Source organism: Pristiophorus japonicus, chromosome 5 (assembly GCF_044704955.1).
Source record: "Pristiophorus japonicus isolate sPriJap1 chromosome 5, sPriJap1.hap1, whole genome shotgun sequence".
NCBI lineage: Eukaryota > Metazoa > Chordata > Chondrichthyes > Pristiophoridae > Pristiophorus > Pristiophorus japonicus.
Genome location: NC_091981.1, coordinates 160,726,909 through 160,749,943, shown reverse-complemented (window position 1 = coordinate 160,749,943; position 23,035 = coordinate 160,726,909). Strand labels below are relative to the sequence as shown.

Sequence of the window (23,035 nt, the reverse complement as noted above, 5' to 3'; positions counted from 1 at the left end):
GCTGCTGGCTAAGAACAGGGAGACACTCATCACAGACACCGAGGCAGTCAGAACCCGCTGGAAGGAGCACTTTGACGATCTCCTTCATCGAGACACTCCTCTGACATGAGTATCCTTGACTCCATCCCACAGCATGCTACCCGCCACCATCTCAGCAATACTCCAGCCTTGCACGAGGTGGAAAAGGCCATCCGTCAGCTCAAGAACAACACGGCATCGGGAGCGGATGGAATCTCCGCTGAGGCACTAAAATATGGCGGAGAGGCACTATTGGCATGAATGCATGACCTCATCTCTCTCATCTGGAAGGAGGAGAACATGCCAGGAGATGTCAGAGATGCAGTGATCAAAAAAGGGGATAAGTCTGACTCTGGCAACTACAAAGGAATCTCTCTGTTCTTAGCCACTGGGAAAGTCATCACTAGAATCCTCCTCAACCGTCTTCTCCCTATGGCTGAGGAGCTCCTCCCGGAGTCACAGTGCGGATTCCATCCACTACGGGGTGCAATGCATATGATCTTTTTAGCGCGATAACTGCAAGAGAAATGCAGGGAACAGCACCAATCCTTGTACATGGCCTTCTTTGACCTTACAAAGACCTTTGAAACTGTTAACCGCGAAGGACTATGGAGCGTCCTCCTCCGTTTCATCTGCCCCTAAAAGTTTGTCGCCATCCTCTGCCTGCTCCACAACGACATGCAAGCCGTGATCCTGACTAATGGATCCACCACAGACCAAATCCACGTCCGGACCAGGGTCAAGCAGGGCTGCGTCATCACGCCAACCCTCTTCTCGATCTTCCTCGCTGCAATGCTCCATCTCACACTTAGCAAGCTCCCCGCTGGAGTGGAACTAAACTACATAACCAGTGGGAACCTGTTCAACCTTCGTCACCTCCAGGCCAGATCCAAGACTGTCCCGTACTCTGTCGTCGAGCTACAGTACACGGACAATGCTTGCGTCTGCGCACATTCAGAGGCTGAGCTCCAAGTCATCGTCAACATCTTCACCGAGGTGTACGAAAGCAAGGGCCTTACACTAAACATCCGTAAGACAAAGGTCCTCCACCAACCAGACCCCACCACACAACACTGCCTCCCAGTCATCAAGATCCACGGCACGGCCCTGGACAACGTGGACCACTTTCCGTACCTCAGGAGCCTATTATCAGCAAGGGCAGACATCGACGACGAGATTCGCCTGAGGAAAAGAGTGTTCAAAGATCAGGCCCTCAAATCTGGCACCAAGCTTATGATCTATAGGGCTGTAGTGATACCTGCCCTCCTGTATGGCTCAGAGACGCGGACCATATGCAGTAGACACCTCAAATCGCTGGAGAAATACCACCAACGATGTCTCCGCAAGATCCTGCAAATCCCCTGGGAGGACAGATGCACAAATGTTAGTGTTCTTGATCAGGCCAACATCCCCAGCATCGAAGCACTGACGACACTCGACTAGCTCCGTTGGGCAGGCCACATTGTTCGCATGCCTGACACAAGACTCCCAAAGCAAGCGCTCTACTCGAAACTCCTACACAACAAGTGAGCCCCAGGTGGACAGAGGAAACGTTTCAAGGAAATCTTCAAAGCCTCCTTGATAAAGTGTAACATCTCCACCGACACCTGGGAGTTCCTGGCCAAATAACGCCCTAAGTGGAGGAAGAGCATCCGGGAGAGCGCTGAGCACCTCGAGTCTTGTCGCCGAAAGCATGCAGAAAACAAGCGTAGGCAGTAGAAGGAGCGTACAGCAAACCAGTCCCACCCATCCTTTCCTCCAACGACTGTTTGTCCCACCTGTGACAGAGACTGTAATTCCTGTATTGGACTGTTCAGTCACCTGAGAACTCACTTTTAGAGTGGAAGCAAGTCTTCCTCGATTTCGAGGGACTGCCTATGATGATGACTTTGCAATTAGTGCAACTGAAATGTAGTGAACTACATAAAATGTTTTCTCTTTCTCCCAGTATGAATTATACAATCTGTCTTGGACCAACTTGTTCAATAAAGATGATGAAAGGGATTAGATGAAAAATAAATAGTGGTCAGCCTAAAAAGTACAAATACACACGTTTGATGCCTTACCTCTACAGCAGGGTAAAAGCAATAACTTGTGTAGAATACTCCTTTGGGTAGGTAAGTTTTTAACAAATGATACAGTGGTGGAAAAGGATGAAATGTTTCCCTTTTATTTGTGTCCCTGGAATCACCAGCTTCTACATTAACAGTCTCCATACATTTCCCCATGCCAATATCTTCTGTAGATGTAAAATGAGTGCATTTGCCTGTCTTGAAGGCATCAACAAATCTTTTCAGTGCTTCCTTGCTCAGCACATACCCAGCTCCACCACTCATGTATCCTTGCTTAACAAATGGTTTAAATTTTCTTCCAAAGAATATAGGCTGATCAGGGGAGTACTTTGATAGCAGCCACCGCAGATTGTCAACAACTACGTAAGTGTCATCATCTGCTTTCATAAACCAATCAGCATCATTCAAGTGATGGTCATGAACATACTGAAAAGCTTTGATAGTTTTCCAATATAACTGGTCCCTGCCTTCTTTAACGTCCAGTCCCACCGTAGGGAAATCCTTGTTTTCTTCTGAACTCATGAAAAGCACAATGTTACATTTTTTGCTCCAAGTGGCTTTGACATGTTTGGCCTTTGTGGCCAAGTTCTGGGGTCCAGTCATCACCCAGCAGAGGATTCGCACTTTCTTATACAGCTCATCGGCAACACTTCTGTTTTCATCTGGGTAGAGAAGATACATATATTTATTTAAAACCATTGACAAGTATTATCTGACAGAATTAGTCTAAAATTTATGAACATTCAGAATATCATGTACCCATATTATTTCAGTTAAAATATCTCTAAACTAGAGAGCACTGGGAAAAATCTAACTGCGGCAAACGCAGGGATTCCGATAATATCTGTACATTGCATCTGTCTTTATCTGTCTTTATCCTCGCTGTGCAATTGCCATTGTTTTCAGGCTGGGAAGTAAGAGGGGATATATAGCTGGGGAAAGAGAAGTGGACTGGAATTGAACATTGATGGAGATAGCAATGGTTCAGCCAAGAACTAAACATCCATCTGTGCCAGCATGTCTCAATGCTTTTGATGATTTGAATTCCATAGTCTCAGTTAGGGAGCAAAGCACTCTGTTGCTTGAGCTATCAGATTTTGAGTAGATGGTTATATTTGTGCAATATGTTGGAAAGCAATTACTTTACACCTTAAAGCTCAATAAAGTAGTTAATTCCTATCCCATTTTGGAGATGGAGTACCTTCCATCTCAGGCCATCAATTCACAAAAACAAAAATCAATCACTAATCTCTCTTTTTTCCCCTAAACTTAATTTTAAGCAAAGTTTGGGTTACAAATTTATATTATATCTCCATCTGTATCATAGGGAAAATTCAAACTTCCTATTACCTTGTTTAGGGGATGGGAATAATTTTCTGTGAAAACACAAAAGGAGTAATTTCAAGGAAATATTAAAGTACTGACCTTTATATAGTTTTCTCAATTTTTGAACATAGAGAGGAATAGACCATAAAAGCAAGGTGTCAAAAACAGCGCCATATTCCTCGAAGACTATTTCCCCTCCCACTCAGTAGACTATTTCCATAGACTCTTCCCAGTGAGGCAAATGAACTGGCAAAGCTTGAAGCAGCAGAAAAATATCTGAGGGAAAATGACAGTTGAATCTGGGGAATGTCTTGACTAATGGCACTTTTAATAAGAACCTGTGGCTGTTTTCTGCATACTTAATGATTTGTGTGACATTTATGTAAATACATTACTTTTATATGATGTAAAAATGATAATGGGCTCAAGGAGGTGAGCGGCCTATCCCTGTTCCTATGTTCCTTCATGTACATCAGGCCTTATTCTGGATCCCTTCCTCAGTCTTTTAGTGGGACCAAGAGACGGAGACGCAATGTCAACTATAGAATGAAAGCTGCAAGAATGCCACCATGAACTAGGGTGAAATAGAAAGCAACACTATAAGGTATATAACCTCATTCTTCCAGATCTGTCCATCTTCCACACAAATTAATTACACTAAAGCAGTACAGTAACAGAAGTGGGTAACTTCAATTAAAGCATTTACAGTGAGTGGTTAAATTAACACAATAATGCTGATGGGGAGGACCCCAACTGCATCATGGAGCGCCTCAAAATCCACAGCATCCTTTAGCATTATTAATCCATGTAGCTCGAGAGGGAAGAGCATTAAAATTGCAAGGAGATAAAATCAATCGTGTTGTAGGCATGCTTTGACTAGATACGACTTGAACCAAGTACCTATGGAGGACAGTTTGTTCAGCTTCCCCAAGATACTCAGAATCTGTTGGATGGTTGGTTGCTGATGCAGATTTCTGAGAGGGACCGTGGAAATCTAGTCATCGGGCTGCTGCAGAGATCAATGAAGTTGAACAAGAACTTTGTGAATAGTGCTGAATGGGAGTAACTTGTACGTGTTAGGTTCTCTGGCTCTTTAAAAGTACACTTTTCATGTCTTTGGTCAAAAATGGGTAATGTTAGCAGACATCATTCAACTGGACAGAATGATGTATGAAAACAATACTCACCTGCAACATTTCCTGATTGATTAAAATAGTGAACAGCCTTTGATTCAGTACAGTTCAGAAACCTCCCATACTTTTGGTAACAATGGAGTAAACAGGGGTAGAAGCAGCAAGTAATTCTCTTGTGCTAAGGGAGCATTCTCAGATTGAAAAACACCTTGGGCTGGATATTAGGCTTTTATGTCTTTGGGACGATAAAGGCGGCGGGGTGTGAAATTTAGGGGCCGGGAATAGGTTGTGCTTTAGTATTTAAGTTTGGGCACTGGGCCCTGCGCCAGGGGGCATGGGGCGAAGGGAAGCATTGTACACCTCTCCTGGTGCAAGGATGGGAAACTCCCGAGCTAAAGAGTCAGCCCAGGACCACTCCGAGAGACGTCGGTGGGGGGTGGGGGGAGGGGGGGAAACCTAAAAAAAATACAGAAACATTCCCAAAACATTGCCTACGCCATCACAACACAAATCGGTAAAAAATTAAAAGAAAAAACTATCAGACTTACCTAAGGAGTCTATTACTCACGTCTTTGCCGACGGGATGGTTGGACCGCCCTGATTTCCCAGGCGGTCATTGCGAGATGCGATTCCGGGTGGACGGCTCAGCAGGAGCTCAAACTCACGCCTGTGTCGCAACCAGGGGCATTGCACACCAAGCACAGCTCTTGCGGGAGTGCTGCGCCGTGCCTCCAGAAAACCGGACCCGAGGATCGCTGCGGAGCGCTGGAGGCTGACCGCCCACCCAGAGGACCTCACCACTGCCATTGCCGCCGCTCCGGGGCAAAAAACAGAGCGCAGAAGACCGGAAAATCCAGCCCAAATACTTGTAGAGCTAAAAGCTACTATGGGAACAAGAGAATTATTCCTTGAACTGCATTAAAAAAAGTCAAATGCCCAAGAAAATAGTGGTGCTAAATCTTTTAACTAACGAATCAGCATTATTATGGAATAATCAATTTATTATGCTAAATCACTAAATGGCCAAAAACAAATCCCACTCCTCGTCCACAGAGAAAACAATAGTAGAAGAGCTTAGATTGCACACAGGTTAGGTAAAATGCCCCGAGACACTTCACACCAGAGGCAGGAAAAATCAGACATTGAGCAGAAATTATGATGAGGAATGGGAGCAAACTGAAGTTGAAGAAGTAGGTTTTGAGGAGTTTTTGAAAATTAAAAAGATAGATCATGTTGGAAAGGTTTAGTGGAGAGTATTCAAAGGACCATGATAGCTGAAAGCTCTGCCACTCATATTTGGAGCTGGGTTGGGTTGTGCGGGTCGGGTGGGGTGTGGGGGTGTGGGTTGCGGGGTGTGGGGTGTGGGGTGTGTGGTGTGGGGGGGTGGGGAGGGTGAGGTCACCAACACATAAATCAAAGAGTTGGGGAAAGGAACAAAAGGGATGAACTACAAAGCATCACCATAACTATATTCTAAAATGACTATAATGGCATTTCTGATTCATTTGAAATAAAATGCAGGTTCCCAAATATGTAGATGACATTTCCCACAGCCTACTGTGAATTATAACAATCAATTATGACCCTGACCATAAGAACATAAGAATTAGGAACAGGAGTAGGCCATCTAGCCCCTCGAGCCTGCTCCGCCATTCAATAAGATCATGGCTGATCTGGTCGTGGACTCAGCTCCACTTACCCGCCCTCTCCCCGTAACCCTTAATTCCCTTATTGCTTAAAAATCTATCTATCTTTGACTTGAAAACATTCAATGAGCCAGCCTCAACTGCTTCCTTGGGCAGAGAATTCCACAGATTCACAACCCTCTGGGAGAAGAAATTCTTTCTCAACTCGGTTTTAAATTGGCTCCTCTGTATTTTGAGGCTGTGCCCCCTAGTTCTAGTCTCCCCCACCAATGGAAACAACCTCTCTGCCTCTATCTTGTCTATCCCTTTCATGATTTTAAATGTTTCTATAAGATCACCCCTCATCCTTTTGAACTCCAAGGAGTAAAGACCCAGTCTACTCAATCTATCATCATAAGGTAACCCTTCAGTTCTCGAATCAGCCTTGTGAATCGTCTCTGTACCCCGTCCAAAGCTAGTATATCCTTCCTTAAGTAAGGTGACCAAAACTGCACGCAGTACTCCAGGTGCGGCCTTACCATTACCTTATACAGTTGCAGCAACACCTCCCTGCTTTTGTACTCCATCCCTTTCGCAATGAAGGCCAACATTCCATTTGCCTTCCTGATTACCTGCTGCACCTGCAAACTAACCTTTTGGGATTCATGCACAAGGACCCCCAGGTCCCTCTGCACCACAGCATGTTGTAATTTCTTCCCATTCAAATAATATTCCCTTTTACTGTTTTTTTTCCCAAGGTGGATGACCTCACACTTTCCGACATTGTATTCCATCTGCCAAACCTTAGCCCATTCACTTAACCTATCCAAATCTCCTTGCAGCCTCTCTAAGTCCTCTACACAACCCGCTTTCCCACTAATCTTAGTGTCATCTGCAAATTTTGTTGCACTACACTCTGTCCTCTCTTCCAGGTCATCTATGTATATTGTAAACAGTTGTGGTCCCAGTACCGATCCCTGTGGCACACCACTAACCACTGATTTCCAACCGGTAAAGGACCCATTTATCCCGACTCTCTGCTTTCTGTTCGCCAGCTAATTCTCTATCCATGCTAATACATTTCCTCTGACTCCGCATACCTTTATCTTCTGCAGTAACCTTTTGTGTGGCACCTTATCGAATGCCTTTTGGAAATCTAAATACACCACATCCATCGGTACACCTCTATCCACCATGCTCGTTATATCCTCAAAGAATTCCAGTAAGTAAGTTAAACATGATTTCCCTTTCATGAATCCATGCTGCGTCTGCTTGATCGCATTATTCCTATCCAGATGTCCCGCTATTTCTTCCTTAATGATAGTTTCAAGCATTTTCCCCACTACAGATGTTAAACTAACCGGCCTATAGTTACCTGCCTTTTGCCTGCCCCCTTTTTTAAACAGAGGCGTTACATTAGCTGCTCTCCAATCCGCTGGTACCTCCCCAGAGTCCAGAGAATTTTGGTAGATTATAACAAATGCATCTGCTATAACATCCGCCATCTCTTTTAATACCCTGGGATGCATTTCATCAGGACCAGGGGACTTGTCTACCTTCAGTTCCATTAGTCTGTCCAGCACTACCTCCCTAGTGATAGTGATCATCTCAAGGTCCTCCCTTCCCACGTTCCTATGACCAGCAATTTTTGGCATGGTTTTTGTGTCTTCCACTGTGAAGACGGAAGCAAAATAATTGTTTAAGGTCTCAGCTATTTCCACATTTCCCATTATTAAATCCCCCTTTTCATCTTCTAAGAGACCAACATTTACTTTAGTCACTCTTTTCTGTTTTATATATCTGTAAAAGCTTTTACTATCTGTTTTTATGTTTTGCGCAAGTTTACCTTCGTAATCTATCTTTCCTTTCTTTATTGCTTTTTTAGTCATTCTTTGCTGTTGCTTAAAATTTTCCCAATCCTCTAGTTTCCCACTAACCTTGGCCACCTTATACGCATTGGTGTTTGATTTGATACTTTCCTTTATTTCCTTGGTTATCCACGGCTGGTTATCTCTTATCTTGCCGCCCTTCTTTTTCACTGGAATATATTTTTTTTGCGCATTATGAAAGAGCTCCTTAAAAGTCCTCCACTGTTCCTCAATTGTGCCACCGTTTAGTCCTTGTTTCCAGTCTACTTTAGCCAACTCTGCCCTCATCCCACTGTAGTCACTTTTGTTTAAGCATAGTACGCTCGTTTCTGACACAACTTCCTCATCCTCAATCTATATTACAAATTCAACCATATTGTGATCACTCATTCCGAGAGGATCTTTTACGAGGAGATCGTTTATTTTTCCTGTCTTGATCCAAAATGGCTTGCTCCCTTGTAGGCTCTGTTAAATACTGTTCTAAGAAACAATCCCGTATGCATTCTATGAATTCCTCCTCCAGGCTACCCCGTGCGATTTGATTTGACCAATCGATATGTAGGTTAAAATCCCCCATAACTACTACCGTTCCTTTTTCACATGCCTCCATTATTCCCTTGATTATTGCCCGCCCCACCATGAAGTTATTATTTGGGGGCCTATAAACTACGCCCACCAGTGACTTTTTTCCCTTACTATCTCTAATCTCCACCCACAATGATTCAACATTTTGTTCATTGGAGCCAATATCATCCCTCACAACTGCCCTGATATCATCCTTTATTAACAGACCATCATAACATAACTCAACATTCACTGATTGGATTCAGTTATGATCAAAAAGATGGACTGGAAAATACCATGCATCTTCTGTTTAAACAAAAAGTCTTTGCCATACCAAATCTATTAACTTACATTCATTTGAGTCACCTCACAATGCAATTATTCAAATTTAAATTTTGTGGAGCTCATTCATTTGCATGTGACAACGAGCATTGATATTTTATATTTAATGAAAAATGTTGCAGTGGTAACAGTGGAGCAGTATGCAGGGAGGATCAACATGTATCAGAGTGATGGGACACAGACTCTATCTCAGTCTGTTGAGGTGTTGACCTCAGCCAGGTCACTGTTTGGAAGCATCAAGTGGACACCATGCATTTACCAAAAGGGAGGAACAATCAACCTTGATCACTCTCAAATCTTTCCCAGTGGCAACTTCAGATGTACATTGCCAGAGGCCTCCTAAAACTCAATTGGCCACAGATGGTTGACACAGGAAAGAACAAAATTGAGATGGGGAATTAATGCATAATCTTTTATATAGGTTTGTAAGGACAAAAAATGGACAATGTAATTTGGATTGTAACAAATCTGTTATAGAAAACATTCCCCTGGCCCAACTGATGTTCCATTATAGCTGGCAGTGAAGCTCAAATTGCTGATTGATGAGTCAATCTCAACAGTTTCTGATAAGTGAAATCTGACTATTTTCACGAACCTTACTGAGATACAAGCCATTTGAATGATCTTGTGTCTCAGATAGCATTTTTTTTTTTAATTGAAGTTCTCTGATTTGCAATATTACCCGTAGCTATCAACAACCTTATCATTCCCATCAACTATCATGATGGTACAATATTGCTTTATCAGGGTCCAAGTATCCATGAAGTTCCACCAGAAATTACACAAAATTAGAAAGATACCTTTATGTTGATTGATGTCGGCATTAAAGTTCATCTCTCCTTGAAGATGTTGATGGTGTTGGTGGTGGTCAGAGTCCTCTAAATGGCCATTAGGGTCATTGAAGAGCAGATGACTGTGCTGCGGTGCTTCCTTATTTATTGCATTAATCGCTAGATGGCAGATGATAAATCCTAATCCCAACCCACAACAAAACATGAACAGAGGCTTTGCAGACCATGACATTGCCATTTCCAAGCAGAACTGTGCTGGGGAAGAGGGAAAAAGTGTCACTTTGGATAGATTGCAGACACATTGTCACACTTCATTATAGGCCAATTCGCAATAACAGTTGATCAGGAGATTGATTATTCCATTGGATGGTGCTTATGATAAGAGAATATTTGCAGAGCTCTGCCAATCTCTGTTAATCCTGTGTGGTGGCTGGTGTGCAGCGGCCAACACATGTTTAAAAAAATCCACGCACAGGCATCCTCCACCCTTCAATATGTAGTTCGGGACCTGGAATTTTAGGTCCTTCATTGAAACACCTGTGAACTCATCGAACTCATCCTTTTTTGGCGTGGAAGCAAGTCATGCTCGATTTGAGGGACCGCCTAAGAAGATTTAAGGTCACTGCTACTAAAACTTTCACCCTTCAATTTGTGCGATAGATTCATATTTCAGTGGAAGCTCTAAATCATCTTGATTATTATGTTCTTTTACCTATGTACTTAATTCTATCACTTACTTTTTTAAAGCACAGGACAAAAAGCAGTGTGGCAAAAAAAGATAACTACAGGTAGGGACAAGGGATTGCTCATGGGGTCTGGCAGTAGTGGGGCTAGAGGTCCTGGGTTTAAGTAGCATTTAGGGCTGATGTTGGGTTTGGTGGAACTGCAGTCATTAATATAGATTGCAAATAGTGGAGTCCCAAGCATTGATTCGTGCAGTACCCCACTAGTTACAGCCTGCCAACCTGAAAAATTCCTGTTTATTCCTACTTTCTGTTTTCTGTCCATGGGGGTGAAATTGCTTGGAGGCAAGACATTTTTCGCTCAGAGTAGTGGGGAGCGACCCTTCACCGCCCCATGCTGACACCTTTATGCTTCGAGGAGGAAATTGGACCATGGGCCACGAGGTTGGCACGAGCGGATGTCAACGCCAGCTTCATGGATTGAAAAGATGGTTGACATCTGCTCTCAGGATAGTACTTAAAGGGGAGAGCACCAGAACCCCAGGCCATCATCTTTTTTTGTCGGCCAACTCTCGGGTCGGCACAAAGATGGCAGCTCTGGCATGGTCCGTGCCGCCATTGTGCATCCCGGCACTCTGTCTTGGGCGCCGGGCTGCTGGCTCTGTCGCATGCCCCCCTGGTGGGCCAGTAGAGACCATCAAAGGCCCTGCAGAGTGCGCAGCGGCCCTCCCCTTTAAGCGATGGGGATGGGCATTGCGCTACGCGTAGCGTCTGCATAGCACTGCTTTCCTTACCCCAGTAACCGCCCCCAAAGGAAGTGGAGTGCACGAGATTGCTCTCTGCTTCCTTTCAGAGGCGGTAAGGGCAATTCCGCGCCAGGCACTCAAAGTCCCAGCCCCAGAAGGTTACAACCCCCAATCGGTGTGCAGGGTAATTTCGTCCCCTAGGTTTTTACTTATTCTGATTTCATTAAGTTCCTCATTCTCTTTAGATCCTTGGTTCCTCATTATTTCCAGAATGTTTTTGTGTTTACTCCCATGAAGACAGCTAGAAAGTATTTGTTTAATGAATCTGCCATTTCCTTATTGCCCATTATAATTTCTCCTGTCTCTGTCTCTAATGACCCACATTTACTTTCACTAATCTCTTCCTATTTACATACCAATGGAAAGGTTTAAAATCTATTTTTTTGTCTCTTGCTAAACTTATCCTGCCCCTAGTCGGAGATACTCTACAAAGAGAGTACTCCCAATTGAAAAGCTAGCTATTGTGGGGTTGAATTTCCACGAGGTATTTTCCCATCATTCACCGTAACTTCGACACAAGATCTCCCAATCTTCTGCCAAATATAAGGTGGACAATTGGGAGAATCGCCATGGAAATTAACGGTACATGTATTTAGTTTCTATTTTGAAAAAGGTCCAATATATAAGTGGGCGAGGTAGGATTTCAACGCAGGTAAGTATGAGGTCATCCATTTTGGACCAAAAAAGAATAGCTCCAAGTATATTTTAAATGGTGAAAAGCTAGGACAGTGGAGGTCCAAGGAAATTTAGGGGTCCATGTACACAGATCTCTAAAATGTAGTAGTCAGACAAAAAAAAATCAAAAGGCTAATGGTATGTTAATATAAACATAAATTTATATAATATAATAATAATAACTTTTATTTATATAGCATCTTTAAAGTAGTAAAATGTCCCAAGGCACTTCACAACAGTGTTACAGACAAACAGATACATTTGACACCGAGCCACAGAAGAAATTAAGGCAGATGATCAAAAGCTTGTTTAAAGAGTTAGGTTTTAACGAGCGTCTTAAAGGAGGAAAGAGAGGTCGAGAAGCATAGAGGTTTAGAGAGGGAGTTCCAGAGCTTAGGACCCAGGCAGCTGAAGATACATCCACTGATGGTTGAGCAGTTATAATGAGGGGTGTTCAAGAGGCCAGAATTTCAGGAGTGCAGACATCTTGTGGGATTGTGAGGCTGACAAAGATTACAGAGATAGGGAAGAGCAAGTCCATGGAGTGATTTGTAAATAAGGATGAGAATTTTGAAATCGAGGTGTTGTTTAACTGGGAGCAATGTAGGTCAGAAAGCACAGGGGTGATGGGTAATCTTGACGCTGTGGGATAGTACACGGGCTGCTGAGTTTTAGATGATATATATATAATATATAATATTATATTGCTAGAATATAAAGGGGAAGAAGCTTTTCTATAGCCATACAAAGCCCTGGTTAGATGACATCTGGAATACTGTGTACAGTTCTGGGCATTGCACCTTAGAAAGGATACATTGGTCTTAGTAGGAGTGCACCAGGTGCACCACAGATACACCCGAATGTTACCGGGGCTCCAATGGTTAAATTATCAGAGGGGATTATATAAACAAAGCTTATATTCCCTGGAATGAAGTTTAAGGGCTAATTTGATTGTGGTTTTGGGGATTTTGAAAGGAATTGATAGGGTAGATAGGGAGAAACTTTTTCCGCTGATGGGGGTGGCTAGACAAGGGGCCATAACCTGAAAGCAGAGCCAGGTCATTCAAGAGAGCAGTTAGAAAACATTTCTTTATGCAAACACAGAAACATAGAAAGTAGGTGCAGGAGTAGGCAATTCGGCCCTTCGAGCCTGCACCACCATTCAATATGATCATGGCTGATCATGCAATTTCAGTACCCCATTCCTGCTTTCTCTCCATACCGCTTGATCCCTTTAGCTGAAAGGGCCACATCTAACTCCCTTTTGAATATATCTAACAAACTGGCCTCAACAACTTTCTGTGGTAGAGAATTTCACAGATTCAAAATTCTCTGAGTGAAGAAGTTTTTCCTCATCTCGGTCCTAAATGGCTTACCCCCTATCCTTAGACTGTGACCCCTGGTTCTGGATTTCCCCAACTTTGGGAACATTCTTCCTGCATCTAACCTGTCCAATCCCATCTGAATTTTATATGTTTCTATGAGATCCCCGCTCATTCTTCTAAATTCCAGTGAATATAAGCCTAGTCGATCCAGTCTTTCTTCATGTCAGTCCTGTCATCCCGGGAATCAGTCTGGTGAACCTTTGCTGCACTCCCTCAATAGCAAGAATATCCTTCCTCAGATTAGGAGACCAAAACTGTACACAATATTCCAGGTGAGGCTTCACCAAGGCCCTGTACAACTGCAGTAAGACCTCCCTGCTCCTATATTCAATTGCTCTCGCTATGAAGGCCAACATGCCATTTGCCTTCTTCACCTGCATGCTGTACCTGCATGCCAACTTTCAATGACTGATGTACCATGACACCCTGGTCTCGTTGCACCTCCCTTTTTCCTAATCTGTCACCATTCAGATAATATTCTGCCTTCCTGTTTTTGCCACCAAAGTGGATAAACTCACATTTATCTACATTATACTGCATCTGCCATGCATTTGCCCACGCACCTAAACTGTCCAAGTCACCCTGTAGCCTCTTAGCATCCTCCTCACAGCTCACACTGCCACCTAGCTTAGTGTCATCTGTAAACTTGGAGATATTACATTCAATTCCTTCGTCTAAATCATTAATATGTATTGTAAATAGCTGGGGTCCCAGCATTGAACTTTGTAGTATCCCACTAGTCACTGCCTGCCATTCTGAAAAAGACCCATTTATTCCTACTCTTTGCTTCCTGTCTGCCAACCAGTTCTCTATCCACGTCAATACATTACCCCCAATACCATGTGCTTTAATTTTGCACACTAATCTCTTGTGTGGGACCTTGTCAAAAGCCTTTTGAAAGAACCACATCCACTGGTTCTCCCTTGTCCACTCTATTAATCACATCCTCAAAGAATTCTAGAAGATTTGTCAAGCATGATTTTCCTTTCATAAATACATGCTGACTTGGACCGATTCTGTCAGTGCTTTCCCAATGTGCTACTATTACATCTTTAATAATTCATTCCAACATTTTCCCCACTACCGATGTCAGGCTAACCGGTCTATAATTCCCTGTTTTCTTTCTCCCTCCTTTTTTAAAAAGTGGGGTTACATTAGCTAGGCTCCAATCCATAGGAACTGATCCAGAGTCTATAGAATGTTTGAAAATGACCACCAATGCATCTACTTTTTCTAGGGCCACTTCCTTAAATACTCTGGGATGCAGACTATCAGGCCCTGGGGATTTATCGGCCTTCAATCTCATCAATTTCCCTAACACAATTTTCTGACTAATAAGGATTTCCTTCAGTTCCTCCTTCTTACTAGACCCTCGGTCCCCCAGTATTTCCGGAAGGTTATTTGTGTCTTCCTTAGTGAAGACAGAACCAAAGTATTTGTTCAATTGGTCTGCCATTTCTTTGTTCCCCATTATAAATTCACTTGATTCTGACATTTGTCTTCACTAATCTTTTTCTCTTCACATATCTATAGAAGCTTTTGCAGTCAGTTTTTATGTTCCCGGCAAGCTTACTCTCATACTCTATTTTCCCCCTCCTAATTAAAGCCTTAGACCTCCTCTGCTGAATTCTAAATTTCTCCCAGTCCTCAGGTGTGCTGCTTTTTCTGGCCAATTTATATGCCTCTTCCTTGGGGTGGCAGAAGTGTGGAACTCCCACAGAAAGCAGTAGATGCTAGCTCAATTAGTAACTTTAAATCAAAGATCGATAGATTTTTGCTAGCCAATGGTATTAAGGAATATGTTGCCAAGGCGGATGGAAGGAGTTAGGGTACAGATCAGACATGGTCTCATTGAATGGTGGAACAGGCTCGAGGGGCTAAATGGCCTACTTTTGTTCCTATGAGCGTATACTGGAGTATTTATTCCAATTGCAGCCAATTTATTACCACAACCATTTTTTTCTATTTTAACTCGTTCAATTGAACATTAGAGTTTGAAGGGATCCCTAATCATGAATCTTAGGGATTCAAGCTAAAAACTCTTGTCATTAAAAGCACAATTACACCAATCATTTAATTTAAGGTTTATCGCTTGGTTGAATTGGTAGTCCTTTCATTTGTTTGAATACAAGTCATGCTGATTACACTAGTTAGGCACCGTGCTATCACTCATACTAAACTGCAGGGGATTAGAAAAACAGGAACTACAAGTACTCTTTCATGTTTTCTTCCTTATCTTGTTACTGATTGCCATAGCTTTCTAGATGTTGCAAATATAATATAATAGCTTTTTAAAAAAAAGCTATTTTAATGCATTCATCACTAACAAAATTATGCATATTCTCTCTTCATTTTTGGACACTCTCGCAAATTCACAGCCAAGATTACAGACATTCTAACAATGCTGCTCTGAAGTCAACCTAGTTAGTCACTTGAATTTTCCCTCTGCAGAAGAGTTGCTGGGCCTCCATTAACTGTGCCACTATGGGGCAAGTTGAGGTCAGGAAATTACATTTTATATCCAACAAGTTGTTTTTTTACAAAATACCAGAAGCATTCCAAGGTCTATACTTGGAGTTTATATTTCAACTCCATGGCCAGCAACCCCAAACACACCATCACCTGTTTTACTTGGATATAGAAGACTGTCCAAATTATTGAAGATTAGGTTACATCAGATGCACAAATAATATAGGACAACTTACAAAAATGAACAAAGACTCACCCACCTGTGAGGGAAGTATTTTCAATACAAAGTGCTCTCCTCTTTTAGATCGCCCACCTAAAATTTAAAAATATATGTTATGAGAAATCCTAGTTTGAAATCACTTCACATTCCATCTAGACCCACTTTAATTTTATTTATTCCAGGAAAATGTATATCCCTATTGAGGTAGAATTTCCCAATTTTACTGTTTATGCCATTTCTCGGGGCTTTCCACCAATCTTCCACCAAAGTTACAGCCAGGGATTGGAAAAACTCCCACGGGATGTCGAGGCGATTGTTTCAATGCGAGTCGATGGTGAGTAACTTGAAAGATTCCCGTACCTTTACCTGACAATATGCCAGGCCTGCTTGGGTTTAAGCAAATAAATAAGGCCTTCTCCTAAAAGGAGAGATTAAAAGAAAAAACCTGGTGAAGGGGGTGGGGGTGGGGGGGAGGGGGGATTGGGCGGGAGGTGGGGGGGAGAAATACTTTTCATTGGAAATGATACCATATACCCCTCTCATTTTCCTTTGGAGAAAAGGTATCTGCAAGTACTATTTATAATTAGGTATCTGCAGATACCCTGATACTATCACACTATAAATTACTTGCATTTACACTTTATGGAGCCAAATATTCTTTGCATAATATTGGAGGCAGTGCAAAAAAAAAGCAATCTGCCTGCGAAGTTGGTTCAACCTCAAGACAGTTGCCAGGGAATGGAAGAGAGCTGGTGGTGAAATTCCCAGTGCACCGATTGGGGGCGGTAACCGATTTGAGGCGGGACTTCCTGCACCCGATGTGGAAGTCCCGCTCCGGCCTCGAATTTGTGGTTACCGTCCCTTCACAGGAAGTGGAGTGCAATGTCCCGTGCTCCACTTCTTGTTGGGGCAGATTCCAGGGCACGTCCATCAGCGCTCCGCAGCTGCTCCGCGTAGCACTGACGCGTTTCAACCCTTCTCCGCTTCGGTTAAAGGGGAAGGCCGCTGCGCATTTTGCCGTGCCTCCGATGGCCTCCACTGGGCCACCAGGGCAGTGTGGTGCCATGGCCACTTCCCGGCACACAAACGGAGTGCCGGGCTGCATGATGGTGGCCCGGACAACGCTAAAGAAACAAAGAAGGGGCCGACCAGTGAGTTGGCTGGAAAAAAAAATGCTGCTCCCGACCCATGAGCGGATGTTGTCCCAGTTCAAGACCCACGAGGCAGGCGCTGACACTGGAAAGGGGTCGGCGTATAACGCTAAGGGGTTGCCGCGCACGATGATGATGTAATTGCCGGTTGCGCAGCGGCCCAGGTTGTAACCAGCGAGACGCTGTACTACCGTAGGCAGTGCCTCTGCTAACTCCTGCACAACAACAACAACATCTCCAACCCCTTTAGATTGTACATAGAGACAAATAATGATAGCGAGACTTGTTACAGTACTAAGATCGTTCACTGAAGTTATTTGTGTTCATGATGGAGTGGAGAGGGGTAGGGGTAAGGGAAATCTTCCAACAGCTTGCATTTATATAGCACCTTTAGCATAGTAAAACGTCCCAATGCATTTCACAGGAACGCCATTAAACAAAATTTTACACCAAACCACATAAGGAGATATTACGACAGGCTTGGTCAAAGGGATAGGATTTAAGGAGCGTCTTAAAGAAGAAGAATGAGGTACAGAGCCGGAGAGGCTTAAGGAGGGAATTCCAGAGCCTACGGCCTAGGCAGATGAAGGCATCGCCGGCATTGGTGGAGCAATTAAAATTGGCAATATGCGAGAGGCCAGAATTGGAGGAGCGCAGAGATCTCGGAGAGTTGTAGGGCTGGAGGAGGTTAAAGAGAAAGGGAGGGGCGAGGCCATGGAGAGATTTGAAAACAAAGGTGGGATTTTAAAATCGAAGCACAGCCGGCACGGGAGCCAATCTAGGTCAGTAAACACAGCAGTGATGGGTGAAGGGGACCTGGTACGAGTTAAGATACAGGCAGCAGAGTTTTGAATTAGTTCAATTTTATGGAGGGTGGAATATGGGATTAGTAATAGGTTATTTACTATTTATAGCACACCAGTGCTTTGAGAGGAAGCACTGCAAATGAGTTAGCATACATGCCTGTGGCGATGGTGGGGGGGGTAGAAAACCACCAGAGCATTGCTCTTGGGCTGAGAGACGACACCCAGACTAGGAGGCACGAGGCCTTGGTAAGGACAACGGGATAGAGGTGTCGATTGCAAGTGGCAAGAGTGATGTGGAGCTGGAACAAGCACTCCCACTCAGGGCAGCCAATTCCAGCAGAAACTGCCCTATGAGCAGCAAATACAGTGGAGGAGATTGGAGGAAGTGCATGTGAATGTTTATCTGATATGAACGGGTGTTTAGAGCCATGGACAATGGTGTGGGAGGAGCTAAAATGAAGAGGTGTGCTTGGGAGTATTTATTGTTTTTTCTTTCCCACTTCACTTTCTTCTATTAAAATGTTTGCGTGTCTTTCCTTTTTGAATTCTGAAGAAAAACCCTGCCTACAATGTTGACCTTTGTTCTTTCCAGGAGAAGCTGACTGATCTGTTTATATGTGCCTTGAGTTTTCATTTCTACATTAGCTGCAAATGAGCACTTACGTTAGTGTTCACAATATACACACACAGTTGTGCTGGAGTGACCAAATGTGCTCCACAGTACAAAACATTTCAGAACAGAAGCAAAATTGTATTGCAGAATTGTTTCATTGGAAGCCATTCCACAATATAAATGGGATATTGATAAAGACTGGAAAATCGGATCTCCCCAACTTGTCACTTGTTTGAAGAAAGAGAAGCAATTCCAAAGGACGGCATCCATCAAGTGCCTCCAATTTCGTGGAACCTGGGACTTGGCTTAGGTAACACAAATATTTGATTTGCCTCGCCTATAATTCCTGTCTACCTGGAAAACAGGTTCTTCCATTGCCACAATATCACCGGCACTCCCACTCCTTTCTTGCATCAGATTAAATGTATTGTCGGGTTGTGACAGGTAATATTTTCCCAGATTAATCATTCAGAAGCTGGAATTTTGGTTTTCCATCAAACCAGCTTTTTGCAATTTTCCGTTACATTAGTTCAGTTGAGTCATTATATATTTATCAACAACAACCTGTATTTATATAGCGCCTTTAACATAATAAAACGTCCCAAGTTGGTTCACAGGAGTGTTCAGACAAAAAAGTATTTTTGACATCAAGCCACAAAAGAAATCACAGCAGATGACCAAAAACTTGGTCAAAGAGGTAGGTTTTAAGGAGCATCTTAAAGAAGGAAAAAGAGGAAGAGAGGCGGAGAGGTTTAAGGAGGGAGTTCCTGAGCTAAAGGCCCAGGCAGCTGAAGGCACGGCCACTGATGGTTAATTACATTGCAGTATCCATAAAAGGATACTAGTTAAACAAATGTTTTGAAAGAGAACATTTGTTACCTCGGCTCAGTGCAGTAATGTATTAAATAGTTACAGTGCTTATGGAACACATGCTGCTGCAGAGGATCACATCAGTCCCAGAGGCGGAGAAATTGTTTGTGAAATGTGGGTGACACTGATGAGGCAGTAATTTTAATGCCCACCCCCAACTGCCCTGGGCATTTAGTGTGGGACTGGAGTGATCTGTGGACCAGAACAGATGGGAGTGCCTGATTCCCTTCCCTCAAGGCCATTAGGGAACCAGTTAAGTGTTTATTTTTAAATGACAACACAGTAAGTAGAATAGTCATTTTCTGGTGCTGGTCCACAAATAACCAAATTTGCTGAGTTTAATTCACAACCTGCCATAACGACGAGGCTACCATATCCCTCGCCACATTTGTCACCCTTTCTTTACCCTTCATAATCCATAAAGACCCTGGGGCCGAAATACAGGGTCTCAAAAAGACCTGTTAATGCCCATTTGCAGCTGCCATTCTTAAAAAGTGAATGACCGCTGCTTTGGGGTCAGCGAGCCGACCCAACCTAAATTCAGGTCGGTGGATTTTTCGGCCTCAATCCCATCCCGCCTGAATGGTTGCACCAACAATTTTAATCAATAAAAATACTTACCTCCCAATATTCAGCTGAACTTGTCGATCTCATGCTGCGTGGTGCCCCCGATAGGTTTTTCTGTCAGTGCACCATCTCCGCATTGAGTGCAGCCCGGCAGCGCGGCGGTCCTTAAAGGGGAGGGCCCACTGACGCGGCCGCAATGGAAACATTTTTGCTGGCCGACTTGCTGATCGGCCGGCAGAATACTTGGGTGCCAGGCCACTGGCCCAGCAAGAACCCTTCCTGGTGGTTCAGAGCCCAAAGATAAAAATTGATAGAATCTCTCCCCTTCAATGGAGGGGAAAGAGCCTGGTGACGCATACACGCTGTGACATCACCGCGACGCCACCACTGATTGAAAGCAGTGGAGGCCCCGTCAGGATGAAACTAGTAGAGTGGACAAGGGAGAACCAGTGGATGTGGTATATTTGGACTTTCAAAGGCTTTTGACAAGGTCCCACACAAGAGATTGGTATACAAAATCAAAGCACATGGTATTGGGGGCAATGTACTGACGTGGATAGAGAACTGGATGGCAGGCAGGAAGCAGAGAGTCGGGATAAATGGGTCCTTTTCAGAATGGCAGGCAGTGACTAGTGGGGTGCCGCAGGGCTCAGTGCTGGGACCTCAGCTCTTTACAATATACATTAATGATTTAGATGAAGGAATTGAGTGTAATATCTCCAAGTTTGCAGATGACACTAAACTGGGTGGCGGTGTGAGCTATGAGGAGGACGCTAAGAGGCTGCAGGGTGACTTGGACAGGTTAGGTGAGTGGGCAAATGCATGGCAGATGCAGTACAATGTGGATAAATGTGAGGTTATCCACTTTGGGGGCAAAAACACGAAGGCAGAATATTATCTGAATGGTGGCAGATTAGGAAAAGGGGAGGTGCAACGAGATCTGGGTGTCATGGTTCATCAGTCATTGAAAGTTGGCATACAGGTACAGCAGGCGGTGAAGAAGGCAAATGGTATTTTGGCCTTCAATGCTAGAGGATTTGAGCATAGGAGCAGGGAGGTCTTATTGCAGTTGTACAGGGCCTTGGTGAGGCCTCACCTGGAATATTGTGTTCAGTTTTGGTCTCCTAATCTGAGGAACGATGTTCTTGCTATTGGGGGAGTGCAGTGAAGGTTCACCAGACTGATTCCAGGGATGGCTGGACTGACATATGAGGAGAGACTGGATTGACTGGGCCTTTATTCACTGAAGTTTAGAAGGATGCGAGGGAATCTCATAGAAACATATAACATTCTGACGGGACTGGACAGAATGCGGGAAGAATGTTCCTGATGTTGGAGAAGTACAGAATGAGCGGACACAGTCTAAGGATAAGGGGTAGGCCACTTAGGACTGAGATGAGGAGAAACATCTTCACTTGGAGAGTTGTTAACCTGTTGATTCCAGTTCATTGGATATATTCAAGAGGGAGTTAGATATGGCCCTTATGGCTAAAGGGATCAAGGGATATGGAGAGAAAGCAGGAAAGGGATACTGAGGGAATAATCAGCCATGATCTTATTGAATGGTGGTGCAGGCTCGAAGGGCTGAATGGCCTACTCCTGCACCTATTTTCTATGTTTCTATGTCCGACCCATTTTCAGCCACTCAGCCTGGCTTTCAGTCTAAGGAACGCCCCCATAGCGAATCTTTCCCTATGGGTCTTTGAAAAAATGTCACAGTACTGAAAATGGCTCTACCTATCACACCAAGGATCCCAGCGGTAAGCACCACTCTAAAAATTCATAGGTGTTGTGTAAATTCAAAGCATGCACTCCCATGTTCCGCCACCAGGGAGCGCATCCCCTAAAGTCCCAAGGGATCCCAGCATCCCTTGGGAGCGCTGTATATAAGCCGGCCCCTAAGGCCTGTTCCTCACTCTGGAGTGTCTTAATAAAGACTGAGGTCACTGTTACTTTAACCTCCCTGCGTGCAGTCTCATCTGTGTTAGGAACACAATAACTGGCGACGAGTACACGAATCCAATGCAAAGATGCAGCAAACTGTGGGCATCCTGGAGAAGTTCTCGGAGGGTGAGGAGTGGGAAGCCTATGTCGAACGGCTAGACCAGTACTTTATAGCCATCGAGCTGGACGGAGAAGGAAGCGCTGCAAAAAGGAGAGCGGTCCTCCTCACGGTCTGCGGGGCACCGACCTACAGCCTCATGAAGAATCTTCTGGCTCTGGTGAAACCCACAGATAAGTCATATGAGGAGCTGTGCACACTGGTTCGGGAGCATCTTAACCCGAGGGAGAGCATGCTGATGGCGAGGTATCGGTTCTACATGTGCCAGCGATCTGAAGGACAGGAAGTGGCGAGCTACGTCGCTGAGCTAAGGCGACTTGCAGGACAATGTGTGTTTGATGGCTACCTGGAGCAAATGCTCAGAGACTTTTTGGGACTGGGCATTGGCCATGAGACCATCCTATGAAAAAGTTTGACTGGTATGACACCAACCCTCAGTAAGGCCATTGCGATAGCACAGGCGTTTATGTCCACCAGTGATAACACCAAACAAATCTCTCAGCACACAAGTGCTAGCAATGTTCATAAATTAACTGGAACTGTGTTTGCGAGCAGAAATGTACAGGGCAGAAACCACGAGTCTGCAACTGCCAGCAGGCCTCAGGTGACCCAGATGACTCAGAGTCCGCAACAAAGGATGAATGCAAGGCAATTCACACCTTGTTGGCGTTGTGGAGGCTTCCATTCAGCCAATTCATGCCGCTTCAAAGGGTATGTTTGCAAGAGCTATGGAACAATGGACACCTTCAACGAGCTTGCAGACGAGCTGCAAACTCTGCAAAACCTGCTAACCACCACGTGGCAGAGGAAGATCGGTCCATGGTGGATCAAAGCAATTTCGAGCCTCAGAGAAAGGAGGCAGATGCTGAAGTATACGGGGTGCACACATTTTCGACGAAATGTCCACCTATAATGCTAAATGTAAAACTGAATGGCTTACCCGTAGCCATGGAACTGGATACTGGCGCTAGCCAATCCATCATGAGTAA

General features: G+C 44.1%; 1 protein-coding gene across 1 annotated transcript in view; it reads right to left on the bottom strand.

Annotated features, from left to right (window-relative positions):
* The window catches only part of LOC139263912 (glycoprotein-N-acetylgalactosamine 3-beta-galactosyltransferase 1-like), a 44,362-nt gene that overhangs the window by 10,713 nt on the left and 10,614 nt on the right, over positions 1 to 23,035 (bottom strand). Inside the window, exons 2-4 of the mRNA XM_070879992.1 lie at positions 16,018 to 16,070; positions 9,749 to 9,994; positions 2,085 to 2,752 (exon numbers count right to left, since the gene is read on the bottom strand). Coding sequence (XP_070736093.1) covers positions 2,085 to 2,752; positions 9,749 to 9,977 — 897 coding nt within the window. The 5' untranslated portion in view covers positions 9,978 to 9,994; positions 16,018 to 16,070. The remainder of the gene's footprint in view (positions 1 to 2,084; positions 2,753 to 9,748; positions 9,995 to 16,017; positions 16,071 to 23,035) is intronic.